The sequence below is a fragment of the Lagenorhynchus albirostris genome, chromosome 13, assembly GCF_949774975.1.
Source record: "Lagenorhynchus albirostris chromosome 13, mLagAlb1.1, whole genome shotgun sequence".
In the NCBI taxonomy this organism is placed as follows: domain Eukaryota; kingdom Metazoa; phylum Chordata; class Mammalia; order Artiodactyla; family Delphinidae; genus Lagenorhynchus; species Lagenorhynchus albirostris.
In genome coordinates, this window is record NC_083107.1 from 29,047,466 (window position 1) to 29,067,451 (window position 19,986).

The window sequence follows — 19,986 nt, forward strand, 5'->3', positions numbered from 1 at the left end:
TTTTCTCTGTTAATAGTATATAATACCTTCTTGGAGCTGTATATGGAGAAGTCAAGGTCCCTATGATAACCACCACTTGATGTTATCCTGAGAGGACAATTGATGGACTTTACCTGCGGAAGTAGAACTTGCCACTGACTGTAGTCAAGCGTTGATTCTACCTTTGAAAGTCCCTTTAAATGCTTTATGGAGAGCATTTTATGTCTGTTTTGTACATTTCCAGTAGGATAATAGTAATATCACAGAACATTCTAGGCATTGTTTCTAAAAGTTTGTGAGTTGTTAGAATAAAAATGTAATGAATAAATAAGGCAATTAATTAATTAGGAAAGTGCTTGGTAGTTAAGACTTCTCAGAGCAGTTAATTTACTTGGCCATGGATTCTTTTTTTTGGCCATGCCCATGCGGCATGTGGGATCTTAGTTCCCTGACCAGGGATCAAACCTGTGCCCCCTGCAGTGGAAGCACAGAGCCCTAACCACTGGAAACCACCGTTTTTTTTTTGTTTGTTTTTTCAATTTTTTGCAGAAGGCATTCACAAGACTGATATTTTGTAAAACACCAATTTGCGAACTACTGTACTGATGTAAGAATTAGGGAAATTGGGATTTGTACTATTCCACGTAGTGTTTGCCACTGTATTAGAGGAATTGTTCTCAGTCTTTAGTCTTTCTGTATATCAGAATCACCTATAGCAGTTAATAGGCAAAAATACAGATTTTGGGCCCTGGCTCAGGCCTAACAAGTCATATTGCTTAACAAGCGTGTTAACATCCTATTTGCAAGCCCTTTTCTTGCATCCAATGAAAGGATGGAACATTTGTGTATTGAGGTCAGTATAGGAACGCTTAGCAGAGTGATTACTTCCTTGTTTTCTGTTAAAGGCAATGCAGCTTCTCCGAGAACAAATGAAGTGGAAACAGAGGGGATAAGGTCATTCTAATTGGAGACTGACCCAGAACTTGTTTTTAAAATCTCCATATACATATCCTACCTGTTCTCCCTATACTTTCCCCACCCCCCAAAAAAGTTGAGCTACTCATTCTGCCTCCTTTGCACCTTGATCTTCCACCAAATGATGGAGAAAATTTGCTGGGTTTATTTACTCAGTAAAAGAAGACTTTGTAGGGCTTTCCTGGTGGCGCAGTGAGAGTCCGCCTGCCGATGCAGGGGATGTGGGTTCGTGCCCCTGTCCGGGAAGATCCCACATGCCGCGGAGCGGCTGGGCCCATGAGCCTGTGCGTCCGGAGCCTGTGCCCCACAACGGGAGAGGCCACGGCAGCGAGAGACCCGCGTACCGCCAAAAAAAAAAAAAAAAAGACTTTGTAAAACAAGGAGACAGATAAATTACTTTAGTGCAAAATATGTTCCACATTGTGGAAAGAAATTCAAAATGGAGTCAGTATTGCTAAGAGAGCTCTTTAAAATGGAGCTGGGAGTCCATTAGTGAAGTGTCATCTCAGCCTGGATGGAATCTAACCTTTTGACCTGATGAAGTCATCCAGAACATCTGCCAGAAACTCAGGATACTTATTGGACCCTTGCCCTAAAATAACTGTAACAGTCTATCTACTTACCGGACCCCTACCCTGAAACAACTTGTGCCTTAAGGACAAATATTTTCTGATTAGTGTCAGAGTCAGTCACAGTTCTCACCAGGCAACTTTTTTTCCAAAGTGAAGCCTATAATATTCTTTTATTAATCTGTAGATAACAAATGTAATGCAGACATCGATCTTATTGGAATAGTAGAGAAATCTCTGGAGCCAATAGAAGAGAACTGGGCGCTCCATTAAGTAGCAGTAACACGGTAATTTAGCAACAATCACCATTAAAGGCAAACATGTATGCATAATTATGGCGGTGAGCTGTTAAATAGTAAAATCGGGACTATTAATTACAATCAAATAAAAGTTAACACTGATTACTTACGATATACAAGGCACTGTTCTGAACACTTAATTTTTTTAAATTGAGGTGTAGTTGACTTAATAATACTATTATTAGTTTCAGGTATACAACATAGTGAATCAAAATTTTAATAGATTCTACTCTATTTAAAGTTATTATAAAAGAGTTGCTATATTCCCTGTGTTGCAAAATATATTCTTGTAGCTTATTTATTTTATACAATTTTATACATAATGGTTTGTACCTCTTAATCCTCTACCCCTATCTTGCCCCTCCGTCCTTCCCTCTCCCCAGTGGTAACCACTAGTTCTTCTCTATATCTGTGAGTCTGTTTCTACTTTGTTGTAGTCATTTGTTTTATTTTTTAGATTCCATATATATAAGTAATAACATACAGTATTCATCTTTCTCTGTCTGATTTATTTCACCAAGCATAATGCCCTCCAGCTCCATCCATGTTGTTGCAAATGGCAAAATTTCATTCTTTTTTTATGGCTGAATAGTATTCCACTATATATATCCATTATATACAGATCCAAAAAAATATTTCTACAATTTACGTTAAAGAGTGTTCTGCCAGGACTTCCCTGGAGGTCCAGTTGTTCAGACTCCGCGTTTCCATCGCAGGAGGCATGGGTTCGATCCCTGGTCAGGGAACTAATCCCACAGCCATGTGGCGCGGCCAAAAAAACAAAACAAAAACCAACAACAGCAACAAAGAGTGTTCTGCCTATGTTTTCTCCTAGTAATCTTATGCTTTCTGGTCTTACATTTAGGTCTTTAATCCATTTTGAGTTTATTTTTGTATATGGTATGAGAAAATGTCCTAATTTCATTCTTTTACATGTAGCTGTACAGTTTTCCCAGCACCACTTATTGAAAAGACTGTCTTTTCCCCATTGTGTATTCATGTCTCCTTTGTCATAGATTAATCGACTATAAGTGTGTGGGTTTATTTTTGGGCTCTCCATTCTGTTCCATTGATCTATGTGTCTGTTTTTGTCCCTGTATCATACTGTTTTGATTACTGTGGCTTTGTAGTATAGTCTGAAGTCACAGAGCATGATACCTCTTGCTCTCTTCGTTCTCAAGATTGTTTTGGCTATTTGGGGTCTCTTGTGTTTCCATACAAATTTTCGAATTATTCTAGTTCTGTGAAAAATGCTCTTGGTATTTTCATAGGGATTGCATTGAATCTATAGATTCCCTTGGGTGGTATGGTCATTTTAACAATATTAATTCTTCTGATCCATGAACATGGAATGTGTTTCCATCTGTTTGTGTCATCTTTAACTTCTTTCACTGGTGTCTTATAGTTTTCCAAGTACAAGCCTTTTACCTTTAGATTTATTCATAGGTATTTTATTCTTTTGGAAGCAATTGTAAATGAGATTGCTTCCTTAATTTCTCTTTCTGATAGTTTGTTGTTAGTGTATGGAAATGGACCAGATTTCTGTATATTAATTTTGTATTCTCCAACTTTACCAAATTCATTGATGAGCTCTGGTAGTTTTTTGGTGACATCTTTAGGATTTATTTATGTATAGTATCATGTCATCTGCAGATAGTGACAGTTTTACTTCTTCCTTTTCAGTTTGGATTCCTTTTATCTAATTGCTATGGCTAGAACTTCCAATACTATGTTGAATAAAAGTGGCAAGAGTGGGCATCCCTGTCTTGTTCCTGATCTTAGAGGAAATGCTTTCAGCTTTTCACCGTTGAACATGATGTTAGCTGTGGGCTTATTATATGTGGCCTTTATTATTTGAGGTATGTTCCCTCTATACCCACTTTGTGGAGAGTTTTTATTAAACATGGATGTTGAATTTTGTCAGAAGCTTTCTCTGCATCTAGTGAGATGATCAGATGATTTTTATTTTCAATTTATTAATTAATGTGGTGTACCACATTGATTGATTTGCAGATATTGAACCATCCTTGTATCTGTGGGATAGATCCCACTTGATCATGGTGTATGATCCCTTTAATGTTTTGTTGGATTCAGTTTGGTAATATTTTATTGAGGATTTTTGCCTCTATGTTTATCAGTGATATTGGCCTGTAATTTTATTTTTTTGTGGTACCTTTGTTGGTTTCTTGGTATTAGGGCGATGCTGGTTCATAGAATGAGTTTGCAAGCATTTCTTCCTCTGCAATTTTTTGGAATAGTTTGAGAAGGAAAGGTGTTAACTCTTCTCTAAATGTGTGGTAGAATTCACCTGTGAAGTCATCTAGTCCTGGACTTCTGTTACTTGCGAGTTTTTTTGTTACTGATTTAATTTCAGTACTGGTAATTAGTCTGTTCATGTTTTCCATTTCTTCCTTGTTCAGTCTTGGGAGATTGTATATCTCTAGGAATTTGTCCATTTCTTCTAGGTTGACCATTTTATTTGCATACAGTTGCTTGTGGTAATCTCTTATGATCCTTTATATTTCTGTGGTGTTGGTAGTAACTTCTCCTTTTCCATTTCTGATTTTATTTATTTGGGCCCTCTTTTTTTTCTTGATGAGTCTGGCTAAAGGTTTATTGATTTTATTTATCTTTTCAAAGAACCAGTTCTTAGTTTCCTTGATCTTTTTTTTTCTTTTTCTTTTCTTTTTTTGTCTCTATTTCATTTATTTCTACTCTGATCTTTATGATGTCTTTCCTTCTACTAACTTTGGATTTTGTTCTTCTTTTTCTAGTTCCTCTAGTGTAAGTGTAGGTTGTTTATTTGAGATTTTTTTCTTATTTCCTGAGGTTGGCTTATATCACTATAAACTTACCTGTTCATGCTGCATCCCATAGATTCTGGATCATTGTGTTCTTGTTTTCATTTGTCTCCAGGTATTTTTTAAATTTCTTCTTTGATTTCTTCACTGATCCATTGGTTGTTTAGTAGCATATTATTTATCCTCCACATGTTTGTGTTTTTTACAGTTTTTTTCTTGTAGTTGACTTACTGGTCTCATAGTGTTGTGGTTGGAAAAATGCTTGATATAATTTCAATTTTCTTGATTTTACTGAGGCTTGTTTCGTGGCTTAGCATGTGATCTATCCTGGAGGATGTTCCCTGTGCACTTGAAAAGAATGTGTATTCTGCTGCTTTTGGATGGAATGTTCTATGTATATCTGTTAATAAGTCCAGTTGATCTAATGTGTCATTTATGGCCAATGTTTCCTTATTGGTTTTCTCTCTGGGTGATCTGTCCATTGATGTAAGTGGGGTGGTGAAGTCCCCTACTCTTATTGCATTACTGTTGATTTCTCCCTTTATATCTGTTAATATTTGCTGTATGTATTTAGGTGCTCCTATGTTGGGTACATATATATTTATATTTGTTATATCTTCTTCTTGGATTGATCCCTTGATCACTGTGTAATATCCTTCTTTGTCTCTTGTTACAGTCTTTGTTTTAAAGTCTGTTTTGTCTGGTATAAGTATTGCTACCCCAGCTTTCTTATTTCCATTTGCATGGAATACCTTTTTCCATCCCTTTCCTTTCAGTCTGTGTGTCTCTTTAGATGTGAAGTGAGTCTCTTGTAGGCAGCATAAATATAGGTCTTGTTTTTGTATCCATTCAGCCACTCTGTGTCTTTTGATTGGCGCCTATAGTCTCTTTACATTTAAAGTAATTATTGATAGGTATGTGTTCATTGTCATTTTGTTAATTGCTTTTGTGGTTCTTTTTTATTCCTGTATTGTTCACTTCCCTTGTGATTTGATGACGATCTTTGGTGTTATATTTGGAGTCTTTCTCTTTCTTGTGTGTGTATCTATTATAGGTTTTGGCGTTGTGGTTACAATGATAGGTTTTTGGGTGTGGTTACAATGAGGTTTATCTATAGCAATATTTATTTATTTATTTATTTTCGGTATGGGGGCCTCTCACTGTTGTGGCCTCTCCTGTTGTGGAGCACAGGCTCTGGACGCGCAGGCTCAGCGGCCATGGCTCACAGGCCTAGCTTATCTGCGGCATGTGGGATCTTCCCCGACGGGGGCACGAACCTGTGTCCCCTGCATCGGCAGGCAGACTCTCAACCACTGTGCCACCAGGGAAGCCCTATATATTTATTTTAAGTTGCTGATCTCTTAATTTCAAACGCATTTTAACAACTCTGCATTTTTACTCCCTTCCCCTCACGATTACTGTTTTTGTCATCATATTTTACATCTTTTGTTTTGTAAATCCTTTAACTGGATCCTTTTTTAATCTTCCTACTAGCTCTGTGTGTGGTTAATTTACTACCTTTACTGTATATTTAACTTTATCAATGAGCTTTTTCCTTTCATAATTTTTATGCTTCTAGTTGTGGTCTTTTCTTTTTTGCTTAGAGAAGTTCCTTTAACATTTCTTGTAAGGCTGATTTGGTGGTGCTGAAATCTTTTAGCTTTTGCTTCTCTGTGAAACTTTTGATCTCTCCATCAAATGAAAGCCTTGCCAGGTGGCGTATTCTTGGTTGTAGGTTTTTCCCTTTCATCACTTTAAATATATTGTGCCACTCCTTTCTGGTCTGTAGAGTTTCTGCTGAAAAGTCAGCTGACATCCTTATGGGAGTTCCCTTGTATGTAACTCATTGCTTTTCCCTTGCTGCTTTTATTTTTTTTAATGTATTTTATTTATTTATTTATGGCTGCCTTGGGTCTTTGTTACTGCGCACAGGCTTTTCTCTGGTTGCAGCAAGTGGGGACTACTCTTCATTGCGGTGTGTGGGCTTCTCATTGTGGTGGCTTCTCTTGTTGCAGTGTATGTGTTCATTACAGGTATGGTACTTAGGGCCAAGTACCATAAGGACTACAAGAAAAAAAAAAAACAGTAACACATGAGGCATATATGATAAAGAGGCACCACAGTCCAGAGCACGAGCTCTGGAATCACACAGGCTTGGTTCAAATCCCGGCTAAGCCACTGCCATCTGTATACGCTGAAGAACAGTCGAAGGTTTAAATGTTCTTTTACCAAATTTTGAAAAAGAAGAAAGAACCTACCTGCCAGGAAGGGACATCGTGGGGTGCAGCATCCAGTCGCGTCAGGGCTCTGCATCCCCTGCTCAGAAACCTTCACCGCCTGGCTCATGGTGATGCTGGCAGCTCAGCAGCCCTGGAGAAGGCGCTCCTGTCTCCAGGGCTCGCAGACAAGCTGGGGAGGTCCACGGAGGAGGCGGGTCACAGCCTGGCAAGCTCTGGGTGCCTCCTGCACTCAGCTCTGAGCAGGCTCTGGCCTCTGGGCCCCGTTGCGGGGAAGGGCTGGCCGATACATACGCAGGGTTGAGGGGCCTGCAGAGCCGGTGCCCAGGCAGGGTGAGCTCTGGAGGAGAAGGCTTCCACAGTCCTGAACAGTCTCCACATGGTGGCCCATCCGGTGCCAAACCCCTGCTACCCACAGCGAGAAGTCCCAGCCGCTAGAAAGTCCATAAGGGGTCGCGCTCTGGGGCCCCGCTTTTTGCCCTTGGGCTGGGTTTCTCCACGGGCTGGACTTGCGTGCGCACCCCCGCCCCACCCCCTGCCCCACCGCCCTTTCTCTGTGACAGGTAAAATGGACATGTCACAGCGCCAGGTTGAACCATCCAGCGTCCAGTGCATGCTAGACATCGAGAGGAGTAAGAAGCTAGGGAGAAGCTCTCCGAGTTTCACACTCTATTCTCGGATTGCTTGGCGCACAACCGCTTCTACGCGGGCAATTTGTACATTTCGTACCTGGCTCCACCGCCGCTGGCCCCGCTGCGGGCCCCGGTGGGCTGTCACCCGCTGGTTTTGCCCTCCCAGGAGGCAGCCATATCTGACCGGGAGCACCCTGCTCCAGTGCCTGCCTTCTGCCCTGGTAGCAGGCTGTCCCACAGGACCGAGTACCTTTATCGCCTGGCTTTTACATCGCACCAAAAAGACAGTATCCCATCCAGCAGGCCAGGTACTCCCGTCTGGGGATTCTTCCCTTGGTGAACTGGAGGGACTCGCCGAAGAAGCCCGTGTTGTCTGCTCATAATTCCATCAGGTTCGGCCACTCAGCCATCAAGATTCCTCCACTGGGGCGCAAATTTACCCTCCTGCATTCACCACCTGAGCAGGTAGTCAAGGTTAGGAAGCCATCCAGATGGCTAGGTACCATCCAGTCACCTTCCACTTCCTTGCCCAAAGGAGAGTAAGGTGAAGGTCCGAGAAGAACCCCGAAGAGGCATGGCAAAGATGGAGGATCACCCAGAGACCGAAGGAGAGGACGATTGGAAGAGGGGCCACCGTAACAATGGGGATCTACCATTGACATCTAGGCCCCAGGAGACCAGTGGAGTCCTCACTTCCCTCAAGTGCGATCCTGAGCCTCTGGACCTCCTTCCCGAGCACCCAGAAGACAACTTGAGTGAGAATGCCCAGATGTCTCCAGTGAACTTCTCCTCAGAAAGCCATGTCATCTGCTCAGATGGAGATCCTGGAAATGTCCTGCCTCCTTGGAAGCCTGAATCCCAAGCCATAGTGTTCTTTGCCCCAACCACATGCTGCTCCCTGCTGCTGGAGAGGCCAACAAAAGAAGTGCTGGGTGAAGACCACCGGCCCAACTCACCAGGCTCACTGATGTCTGGGAAGGAGCTGCAGCGTGAAAAATCTTCAGACGTCCCATCAAGAAGCTCCCCTTCCCTGGTATCTACCAGCAGTAGGCCCTGCAAGTGGAAGATTCCCCTGCCGCTTTTTCTGCTGCTGCTGGGGCTGAGGTCGCCCCCACCACTGACAAGGGATCAAGGTGAGTGACCCCCTCCTCCTAAGCTTCCGTGCTTAGCTCTTGCCGAAAACCCAGGCACCTTGGAGAAGAACACTGAGTGTCAGTGGAACAATATCCTGAATAATATAAGGAAGGTCCAGCCACCGTCCCATGAAAAGGAACCCCCAACACCCAGTTTTGTAGATTCTACCCCTTCTCTATTACTAAGCTACTCCTCTTCCAGTCCCTACCATCAATCCCCCTGTTTTAACTGGGCAGCCCATGACTTCTCTGGCAATCCCTTCCACCAGCATGGTCACGGCATCTAGAAGTTTGACCTTCCAGCCTACTATAGATCCTGATGTCACTGACATGGACACTACTGCCCCTTCCCAAGCTGTCATTTTTAGGTCTCTCCCAGGTTTCAGGGTGGAGCAGAGGCACCCTGCAGGGGTACCAGTGTCCATCACCCGACCTGTGCCGATGGTCCCCTGCGCCACCTCAATTTTTAACCATCCCTTTGGCCCCCAAGCCAACCCTCAGCCCATATTTGGGACCTCTATGGGCAGCAGAGAGCCTCTCTCCCTGGTGCTCCTGTTTTCCCCAGCCCCCCATTTACGGCTTCGGCTCCTGTTTTCCCCAGCCCCTCGTTTATGGCTTCGGCCGTTATCGGTGCTTCAGCAGGCAGCACCTCTTACACCGAAACTATGGACACCACACCTCCTTCTTAGGCTGTCATTTTCCAGTCTGCCCCTGTCTCCAGGTAGAACCAATACGCATTTCACACGGCTGTTCCTATTGCGGAGAACACACCACCCAGTGGTAGCAATGCCTCAGCCCATGCCTTGACTCATTTACCTGCAGCATCGGCCAACAGACAGACCAACACTTCAAGCTTCTCTTGGACCCAGGTCTCCCGTCTCAGGCCACATTTGGGGCCAACGATGGGCAGAGGCCTAACGATTATTTTCTATTGGGAAACCCAGTAAACCCAGCACAAGATAATGTCCTAACCTCTCCCGCAGCCCAGCCACTGCGAGTCAGCATCATGCAGTCAGCTTTGCCAGCTTCCCTATTCGCCACCACCAGCAGCACGCAGCCGGCCTTTGGCGACAACCCAGGCATTCTCCCCAGGGCTGTATCCATTACTACTGGCTTTGGAGTTGCCACCAGGATGCCCAGTACTGGGGACAGTAGCTCGCTCTTTGCCGATACCACACCGGGCCTACTGTTCATGGGACCTGCAGCCCCTACAGCTGGTGGGAGCCTTGGAGTCAGTGTGTCAGCCCCAGGGCTTGCTCATTCAGAGGCATCCAGACCACTTAACTTTGGGGCAGGACTAAGTGGGGCACCCAGCACTGCTTCTGTTCCTACTTTGGGCCAGACAACCTGCGATCTACCTGACCACGGCAAGGCCGCTGCAGTAGGAGGGACAGGCACCATCCCAGCATTTGGGAGCATACCTGATTCCACCTTAAATCCAAATACCTGGGGCCTACCTGGGCTGAATACAGGTGGTACGGTGATGGCAGGGGATAACACCATCCGCACGACTGGAGGCCACTTTCCATCACTGCACCCAGGGCCCATCTGGATGTAGAAAACCTACATTTTAAAGTTCCATCCCCAAGGAGAAGAAATCTGTCAAGGGACGTGTCAGTTTCCACCTTCCATCAGAGCACACCACATCTGCTGGAGTTGCAAGCGTGGGTACCACCCGTGGGTTTCAACACACTTCTAGTTCTACCTTATTTCCAAATACAAGGGGCCCACCTGCCCACAGTCCAGGTGGTGGTCGTATAGGAGGGCACAGCATCATGCCCATGATTGGAGGGCCTGGTATTCCCGCTTACAACTGGGGCCCACCTGGCCAATACACAGGTGGTGCGGATGGAGGGAACAACATCTCACGGGTGCCCGGAGGCCCTGTGTATTAACTGCCATCAGACTTGGAACCCATCTGTGCAGAGAACGGGGGGCCATGGGGGACAGCACCACACCTGCTGTGACTGCATACACTTCTGGTGCCTCATTCATACAAAGCACCTGCCCCCCCCCCAGCCAAAACCCAGGTGGCGCCATGGGGGATAGCACCATCCATATTTAGAGAGGAACCTCTACTCTCGGAACACTGGGGTCCCCAAGTCAGGACACCCCTCTGACTTAGACGAGCCAGCATTGTGTTTGGAGGCTCCTGGTCAGGGCAGCTGTGCCTGTGCTCATAGGAGTCTGGCAGCCTCATAACCTGCCCAGGGCTTCATAGGAGCCATCAGCTAATTCCTTTCTTCTGTGAAGAAACTCAACAAATGAAGAGCAGATCTTATTCTGCAAACTGTGTAACCATGAATGGACTTTGCCTCACTGGAAAGCGGCTCAGCCCCTTTAGGTGAAACTTAACCTCTTCCTACAGCAAGCCAGAGGACCACACCTCAGGGGTGTGCGTGTGTGTGCGTGCGCGCGTGTGTGTGTGTGCGTGCGTGCGTGTGTGTGTGTATGTGTGTGTGTGTGTGTGTGTGTGTGTGTTGGAGGGTGAGGAGCATATGAGCCTACTTCAGGACTACACCAGACTTGAGAAGTTCCAGTTAGGAGAATGGAAGAGAGCTGCCTGTATCATCCACTGTGCCATCCCTGTGGTTTGACTGTTAACTTGGCCACCCAAGCTCCCAGCCAGTTTTCCCTAGACTTGGAACTGGCAGGATGCCCACTGCTGTTTTCAGATGCTTTCTCTCCCTTATGCATTTGCCCCAATGGGCCCTTCTCTTTCCCAGCTTTATGTACATATGTATATATATGTCAATAAAATCTTGTTCGTATTAATCTGCTTCTGTTCATGTGTCTTTACTCACTGACTCAGCTGTAGAGGAAGAACTGACATATGTGAATGTTGATGTGTGAGCCAGACTTAAGGCCCCCAAATTTTGTGTCCCAGTGACTGGGATGTGGAATTAGGCACACGTTATGGCTGCATGTGCTGAGTCCTGAAATCTGTTCTCAGTGTAACGAGTGACAATCAGGAGGAACTAAGGTCCAGAGGAGGGAGAGATGGGGTGACTCACCCTGCCTTCTCTATATGTCTCTCTGTCCCCTCACCACTCCGACCACACTGGAGGCTAGATAATCCCTGATGTGTGATAAGGAACCACACTTTAAGATTTTAGTTTTTGAAAATGTTTACATGTCTTTCGGGGCATCTTTTTATTCAGTTGAGACTTAGGCTATCTTCATACATTCCCACTCCACCCAGAGAGGATGGATTTGGCATCCAGGTTCATGTGTCTGGAGAAACAAAGGAAGAGTTCATACCTGCTCTGTAATTATTGAAAATTTAAGTTTACCTCAAATTTACCATGCTGCTTAAAATAGCAGAAAAGATCCTCTTTAATAACTGGCTTGGCTCTGAGCTAAACCGCTGAAATATCAAATCACAAGAGTTATAATTGTGCCCAGTTCTGGCTGACCCTAGAGTTCTGCTGGGCCTCCACTAGGTTTAATAATGGCAAAATTCCTGAGTCTATGCAGCCTATCTTCCAGTTGGAGGGGAGAACAGAAACCCATGTAAATTATCTAGTAGGTTAGCCAGTAATAAATGCTATGGAGATTAAGCAGTATATGGTGGGTTGAGATTGTGGGCAGAGGGAAGCAAGGCTTTCAACTTAAACGGTAGACAGGATAAGTCTTACTGGGAAGGTGGAATTTGAACAGTCTAGAGGGAGGCAGATGAGTCAGACATCTGAGGGAAAAGCATTCCAGATCATGGGAATAAACTCTGCAAGGCCCAGAGGAAGGATGCCAGTGTCCTCAGGGAAGAGTTAGTAAATAATGTGGCTGGAATAGAGTCAGCAAGTGGGAAGCAGGGAAGGAGGAAAGGAGGACAGAGAAGATGTGTGTTGAATTCCCTGCATCACCATTTATTGATCGTGTGATCACAAACAGTTAATTCAACCTTGAAGTGTTTCAGTGAACTCAGTGCTTTTGCTATGGCCTATTTACCTCTCAAGAGTTTTGGAAGGATAAAATAAGGTAGAGAAGTATCCCTTCCTACCTTCCGATGGCCTAGACTATCAGTTATTCCTTCCTTCTCCTTTATTTGTAGCCTCTCTGTCTCTACTAGACTCTTTCTGTGAACATTTAAACATGTTCTAGACTGTCCAGTCTTTAAAGTTTCCAGGGACCTCTCACCACTCCAGTTCCTGTTCATTCCTATTCCTTTCCTTGGCAGCTGGCCTCCTTGAGAGAGTATCTAATACTTCCTGTCCCTGCAATTCATACCTCATCCATTTGACTTTCTCCCTCATTTCTCTTTATGGATACTGCTTTCATTAAGGTCATCAGAGACCTCCATGGTCCTAAATTCTATGGACACTCTTCAGCCTTCCTTTTGACCTTGCATCAGCCTTCAACACACCTGCCTTACTGGGTGTGTCAGTCCCCTGTGTAACAGATTACCACAAACTGGTGGCTTAAAACAACATAAATTTATTCTCTTGCAGTTCTGGAGCCCAGAAGTCAAAAACCAAGGTGTTGGGAGGGCTGGGCTCTCTCTCTGGAGGCTGTCGGGGAGAATCTGTTCTTTGCCTCTTTAACTTCTGGTGCCTATAGGCATTCCTTGGCTTGTGGCCACATCACTCCAATCTCTGCCTCCCTGGTCACACTGCCACCTTCTCTCTGTCTCAAATCTCCCTCTGCTTTTCTCTTATAAGGACACATCATTGGATTTAGGGCCTACTGGGATAATCCAGAATGATCTACGTATCTCAAGGTCCTTAATTTAGTTGCATCCGCAAAGACCCCTATTCTAAACAATGTAGCCTTCACAGGTTCTAGGGATTAGGATATGAACATATCTTTTGGGGAGCTACCATTCAACTCACTACACGGGGGTTCTGTCCTCCCTTGATTTCTGTGATGGCACACTCTTCTGGTTTCCTTCTCTGTCTCCTTTTCTATACTATCTCCTCCTATAACTGACTTTTTAAAATATTCACACTTGTCAGGTCTGGGTCCTGGACCCTCTTCTCATCTCACTTTGCCCTTTTTCCCTAGGCAATATCTTCTAGTCCCATGACTTCTGTTATCATTTATGTAAACAACGAGTCCAGATTTCTATATTTAGCCATACTTCACCTACTGATGCATATAAACAACCTACCTGTGTCACCATTTGAGTGTTTCAGAGGCATTACACATTTAATGTGTCCAAAATAGAACTCATCACCCTTTAGACCTCGACTCCCCATCACCACCCAAGAAAAATTTGCCCTTCCCACAGAGTTCCTTAGCTCAGTGGGTAACATTACCACCCACCCAGTTGCTTGTGCCAAAGTTATCCTTGATGTTTCCCTCACCCTGTCTCCCCACATCCAGTTCCTCACCAGAACAACCTAAAATAGTTTTGGAATCTACCTACTCTCTTCTTACTGCCATTATTTTAGTCCAAGTAGCTACCTCTTTTTTTTTTTTTTTTTCATCTGGTTTAGTGCATTAGCTGCCTTACTGGTCTCCCATTATCCACTCTCAGTCTCTCCAATCCATTTTCCATGTGGCAGCCTGAGTGATCTCAAAATATGAATTGAGTCGTCACTATGCTACTGAGAACACTCTTTAATGTCTTTCATTGCTTTTAGGGATGATATCCAAAATCCTTCATGTAGCCTCTGATGTCCTGTATGATCTGGCCCCATCTGCCTCTGCAACCTCATCTCTCTTCCTTGGCAATTCTCCCCCCTGGTTCTCCTTTGACCTTCCAACTATATACATACCTACCTGCTTGTAGTTCCTGAAAGTCCCCTCCTGCCTCTGAGTCTTTGCATATGCTTTACCCTCTCCTCCCTCTTGCTAGCTAACTTAAGTTCTTCAGGTATCAGTCTAAATGTTGCTTGTTCAGGGAAACCTTTCCGAACCATCCCCCACTCCTGGACTAGATTGGGTCTTCCTGTTGTCTTCTCATACTCGCTTTTACTTCTCCTTTTAATTTAATAGTAATTATTCTTAATTATTTGCTTGTCTCCCGAGCGAGTGTAAATACCAACAGGGAAAGGACTGTGTCCCCTGTCAAAGCAGCAGTCAAGCACAGTGCCAAGGGTAGATAGGCACACAGATATTAGTGAGTGAGTGCATCTAATTACCTGAGCTGCTAAGAAGTAACTGGGAAAAGACAAAACCTGAATCTAGTGGCAGCATGTTTGAAGTAAAATGTAAAATTGTTGTCCATAATGTTTAATTTTTATTAACCAGTATTAACCAGACTGAATGAAGTTAACAAAACTGTAGGAAACAGAATAGTAGAGACCAGTTTTTATATCAGCTACTCAATTGACTTTTTTCCAGCAATTGAGTCAAAAGTTCCAAGTGTTCTTGACAGTCAGACTGTTATCCTGGGCACGATCTAGGTTTATACCTTCTGAAAAAATCTCATTTAGGTTTAAAAAAACAGTCAGTTTTTTGTGTGAGCATGTTGTATCTGAAATTTGTGGTTTTTCAAAGTGTTGAACTGATGAAGTATGTATTCTAGAAATATCCTAGATATATTAAAAGCCCTGACGTTCTTCGTGGCTGAGAGCCAAGGCCTCTGTTTCAAGCCAGATATCTTAAACACAAACCCTTGACCATGGTAAAGTGCTAAATCAAATGCTTGGCAGGAGCTCAGCACTCCTGTTTTGACTATGAACAGGGCTACATGCTTTCCCATCTTCAGCCAAATGACAATCGTTATTTTCCATTTTCAGCATGTTTGTCGTGTCTATAAGAGGGAAAGTGAGATAGAGGGGGAAGAAGTTTCAAGTAGTTCTTAGATTTCATAATGCAGTATAGACACAGACCAGACACCAACTCCTTTATGTACTGCTGAGGTCTAATGCTTGAAGAACTTCTCAAGTAATGACCTGCTTCAGACTGCACATTTGACTTCTTGATAGATAATTGGAAAGATGTGGCAACTGGTGGTCTGTGTGGCAGAGATAGTTGTCAGTGTTCATTGAATACCTGTGTTAGTTATTTATTACTATATAACAACTTACCCCAAAGATTAGCAGGTTAAAACAACAAACATTTATTATCTCACAGTTCCTGTGGGTCAGGAATCTGGGAACAGCTTAGCTGGGTGCCTCTATCTCCGAGTATCTCATGAAGTTACAGTCAAGCTGTCAACTGGAATGGCTCTCTCATCTGAGGGCTTGACTCGGGAAAGATGAACTTCTAAATTCAATCACATGGTTGTTATAAGATCGAATTCCTTTTCACATGCGCCTCTCTGTAGTGTAGCTGACAACGTAGCAGCTATTCTGATTTGTGATCTGCTTATGTAACCAAGCATTTCCCCCCATCTCTGGATGCTTTGGGGGTATTTTCTTTGTCTCCACTACACTAGAATTTCACAAGGATATGCTTTGGTGTGGGAGGATCAAGTGAAATAATGAACATAAAAAGTCAAAATAAGCTGATTAGAGAAACACTGTGCTGTTGGAGGGCATGCATGATGGATGGTGAGCTGGAGAGGGGCTGGAAACAGAGAATGTTAACATGCAACTTCGGAAGCAGGAAAGTCAGGGAAGTTACAGGCAATGGTGGTATCTTACCTGGTGTCTTCCTCAAGTTGGAAGGCATTCCCCAAGTGTCTTACCTAGGAGTTACCATTCTCCAGCAAAATCTCCCCATTCCCACCCCACTTCTAAAGTCGAGGGGCACATTAAGCACCAATTCACTGTCACCCAGAAGGCCCACAAACCAGTGTTGTTATTGAACTAACCCAGCAGCCCAGTTTGCTTAACCCCTGAACCAGTACCTTCTTTGGTCTTACTTTAGCACTGTCTGGGTGGTTTTTTAAAAGTGAGGTTGGACAGATGATGTGCCTTAAGTTACAGCATAGATATGAAAGTACTTTATAAATTGTTAAAACACTGCACAAATTAAGTTGTTGGATTGCTGCTATTTAGAGAAACCAAACTTCCCAATTGTGTGGAGAACACAGGTGGAATGGTATAAAATACGAATCAATACTGTATAACCGACTGTGGAGAGAACCACTTTCCTAGTACTGACAGTCTCATATCTCAGTGCTTTCAGCTTCTCTAAAGTGTTTGTGTTAAATTGGATAATCCCCATGTTGAGTTTGTGGTAATTTTCCATTCCCTTTCTCATGAAGGTGTATCCTGCAGTTTGTTCTCTGTGCTCTGCCTTGCTCTTGAATTAGCAGGGTTATTCTGTTCTTTCTTCCTCTGTCTTCCCTTTTTCCTTATGGTCATGTGCACTCAGGATTTATTTTTTGGGCAAAGGCAGATGTTTTAGAAAACTGAACTCTGATTCTCTGTGGGTGATTTCCGTAATGTGGGGAAAAATCAGTGTTGGTGGTAAACAACTGCCAAGTGAATCTTTGAAAATACTATATACTGAATGTAATATGCTACCCAGCAAGGTTCAAGACCTTTAAGAGTCTCTGATTTGGGACTTCCCTGGTGGCGCAGTGGTTAAGAATCCACCTGCCAATGCAGGGTACACAGGTTTGGTCCCTGGTCTGGGAAGATTCCACATGCTGCAGAGCCACTAAGCCCGTGCGCCACAACTACTGAGCCCACACGCCACAACTACTGAAGCCCGCGTGCCCTAGAGCCCACATGCTGTAACTACTGAGCCCACGCGCCACAACTACTGAAGCCCGCACTCTCTAGGGCCTGTGTGCCGCAACTACTGAGCCTGCATGCTGCAACTACTGAAACTGGTGCACCTAGAGCCCGTGCTCTGCAACAAGCCACTGCAATGAGAAGCCCACGCACCACAAAGAAGAGTAACCCCCCCCTGCAGCAACTAGAGAAAGCCCATGCACGGCAACGAAGACCCAACGCAGCCAAAAAGGAAAAAAGGTCTCTGACTAGGAATACTTACTTATGCAGTTGCCCTGGCATTTAGAGCAGACTTAATTCTATCATTGTTATGCTGCAAATGGAAGTGGTGAAAGTCAAGAGCTGGTTTCCTCCCTTTTATAGCCTTATGGAATTATTATTCTGGAGCAGTATTTGGAATAATCATTGATTTCGTTTGTCTCTATCTGAAATATGTTAAACTGATATATTTCATACTAGGTGCCCTATTTAAACCAACAGTGAATTAAATGGGTTCTGTCTTAAATTCTTTTTGAGCTATCACTGAGTTGTTTTTCCATCTAGTCTTATTACTCTTCACAATTCTACTTTGTCTTTTAAGAAGATGAGATTTTCTAATGTTCATAACAGGTTAGAAAATTGCAAAAATTTTAAAGGGGAGTAAGCAGTAATTTTTTTTAGTGTACCCAGAAGCAGAGAAGGACTTTTTCATGAGTGTTGCCAAGATAGAAATGAGTGAGGAAATAATTTGTTAAAACTTAAAAATGCCCCAGGGTTGGTTGGGAGGGGATTGAGTTGAGACTGGAAGGAGACAGGCTGGAAAGGGAAAGTTGCCTAAACACCATGATCCACAGTAGATATGGAGTTCCTAATGCTGAGGTAGGTTACAAAATACAGAAACCTACATCTTGTGTTTCATGAGTTTATAATTGGAAAGAGAAAAATTAAACATATGAAACAGAACAATTAAGTAGTATTAACACCATGCTCATTACATACAAGAGCTTAGGGGAGGTGGTATAGAGTGAGTAAAGACTGCAGTGGTTTTTAAAGAGTCGTTAAGATTTAAATAAAGTACAGAAAAAAGACATATTTCAGATGATAGTGAACACATCAAAATGGATTTGGAAGCCAAAGTAAACAATTTTTTAAAATATGTACGCATTTGAAAAGCCATAGACAGACACTCACACAAACTGCAGACAAAAATTAAAGCCAGTAAAAACTGCCACCAAAAAATTAATCGAAAAATAATTTTTATTTATAAATTAGTTTATGAGAAATAAAAATTATGACAAATGTAATAAAAATTCTTACAAAAGTTAAGGAAACGATATATATACCCTGAGAGAAAAATGGGTGAAGTACTTTAGCAGAAAAATTACAATATAAGAAATATAAATGGCTAGTAAGCTTATCTCAAAATACTTAGCCTCAGTAAAAATCAAAGAAATGTAAATGTAAACAATAACTTGCGAGTTTTCTTGTATGAAATTGGCAATAGTTTAAAAAATAATAATACTCATGAGTGCAGAGAAACAGCATTTACATAATACCAGTGGGAATTTAAATTCTTATGGCAGCATGGCAATAGATCAAGAGCCTTAAAAAAAACAAACCTTCTTTCCTATACAGCAGTTCTATTTCTAGGAGTTATCCTAAGGAAATCATTAGAAAAAATGAACACAAGAAGTTCATCCAACCTTTATAATACAGAAATACAGGATATACACCAAACGACAGTGTGGCTGTATTAACATAGAAATAAGAAAAAGAAAATGATGGCGCATCATGCTGTTACTGTACGAATGGATCCTTGGAGAATGGTTGTGTGTATATGTACACACGTAGGGGAGGTCAGGAAGCTTATATCCACCACATTGTTAAACATTTTTAACTCTGGATGGTTAGACGACTGGTGACCTTAACTTTTCTCCTTTTTGCTTTTCAATACAATTAACATGTATTATTTTTGAAATATGTTTTAAAGAAAAACACATCTTAAGAATCAGAATAAGGGGCAGTTGTTTACAGTGTTTATTAAGAATGCATTTTCTCTACCTAGTTAAATGTTAATAAGGAAGCTGTGTGATCTTGGTTACGTTCTAGAACCTACAGAAATTTGGCTTGAAAAAATACTCCCCACCCTCGGCTCCCAACCCACTTGCCTAGAAAGGCTAACTGAGCCTAGATGTTTTTTTCTTTTAACTCTTAAAGCGTCGTACATCTGTATAGTTGGTAAGAGGATATGGCTAGTTTTCTAACAGTTATAGACTAGCAGTTTCTATTCATCTATAGTTAATAACTTTGATTTAGAACTTCAAAAGCATCTGGAAGAATCTTTTCATTTCCTTGATCCTTTTATCCTTTTTATCCTTTTTTTTTGCTTTTTGGATCATTTTATCCTTTCTTTTGCTCCTGTTTAGGTTCTATCATAATGAATGGATCCAGTGTGGCGAATACTTCACCCAATATAAAATCCAAAGAGGACCAAGGGTTAAATGGGCATGATGAGAAGGAAAACCCATTTGCAGAGTACATGTGGATGGAGAATGAAGAGGATTTCAACAGGCAGGTAAAGAAGTGAAAGGCTAATGAGATGTGTAATTCAACAGCTATAGTATTTTACCGTCAGTCTGTTACAAGAGAAATGGGTTCATTGGCTTTAGAACAACTTGAAAATATGTAGAAGCCTGGTCTGGGCTGACCAAGAAGCAACTTCAGCTGCTGAGACCAGATTGAAGATACTTTGGAGGATGATATTGAAATGTTTCTACCATGCTAATTAAAAGAGGATCAAATACCGTGG

General features: G+C 42.8%; 1 protein-coding gene across 1 annotated transcript in view; it reads left to right on the plus strand.

Annotated features, from left to right (window-relative positions):
• PAIP2B (poly(A) binding protein interacting protein 2B) overlaps positions 1 to 19,986 on the plus strand; it is a 44,845-nt gene that overhangs the window by 14,999 nt on the left and 9,860 nt on the right. The window contains exon 2 of the mRNA XM_060169688.1: positions 19,604 to 19,752. Coding sequence (XP_060025671.1) covers positions 19,615 to 19,752 — 138 coding nt within the window. The 5' untranslated portion in view covers positions 19,604 to 19,614. The remainder of the gene's footprint in view (positions 1 to 19,603; positions 19,753 to 19,986) is intronic.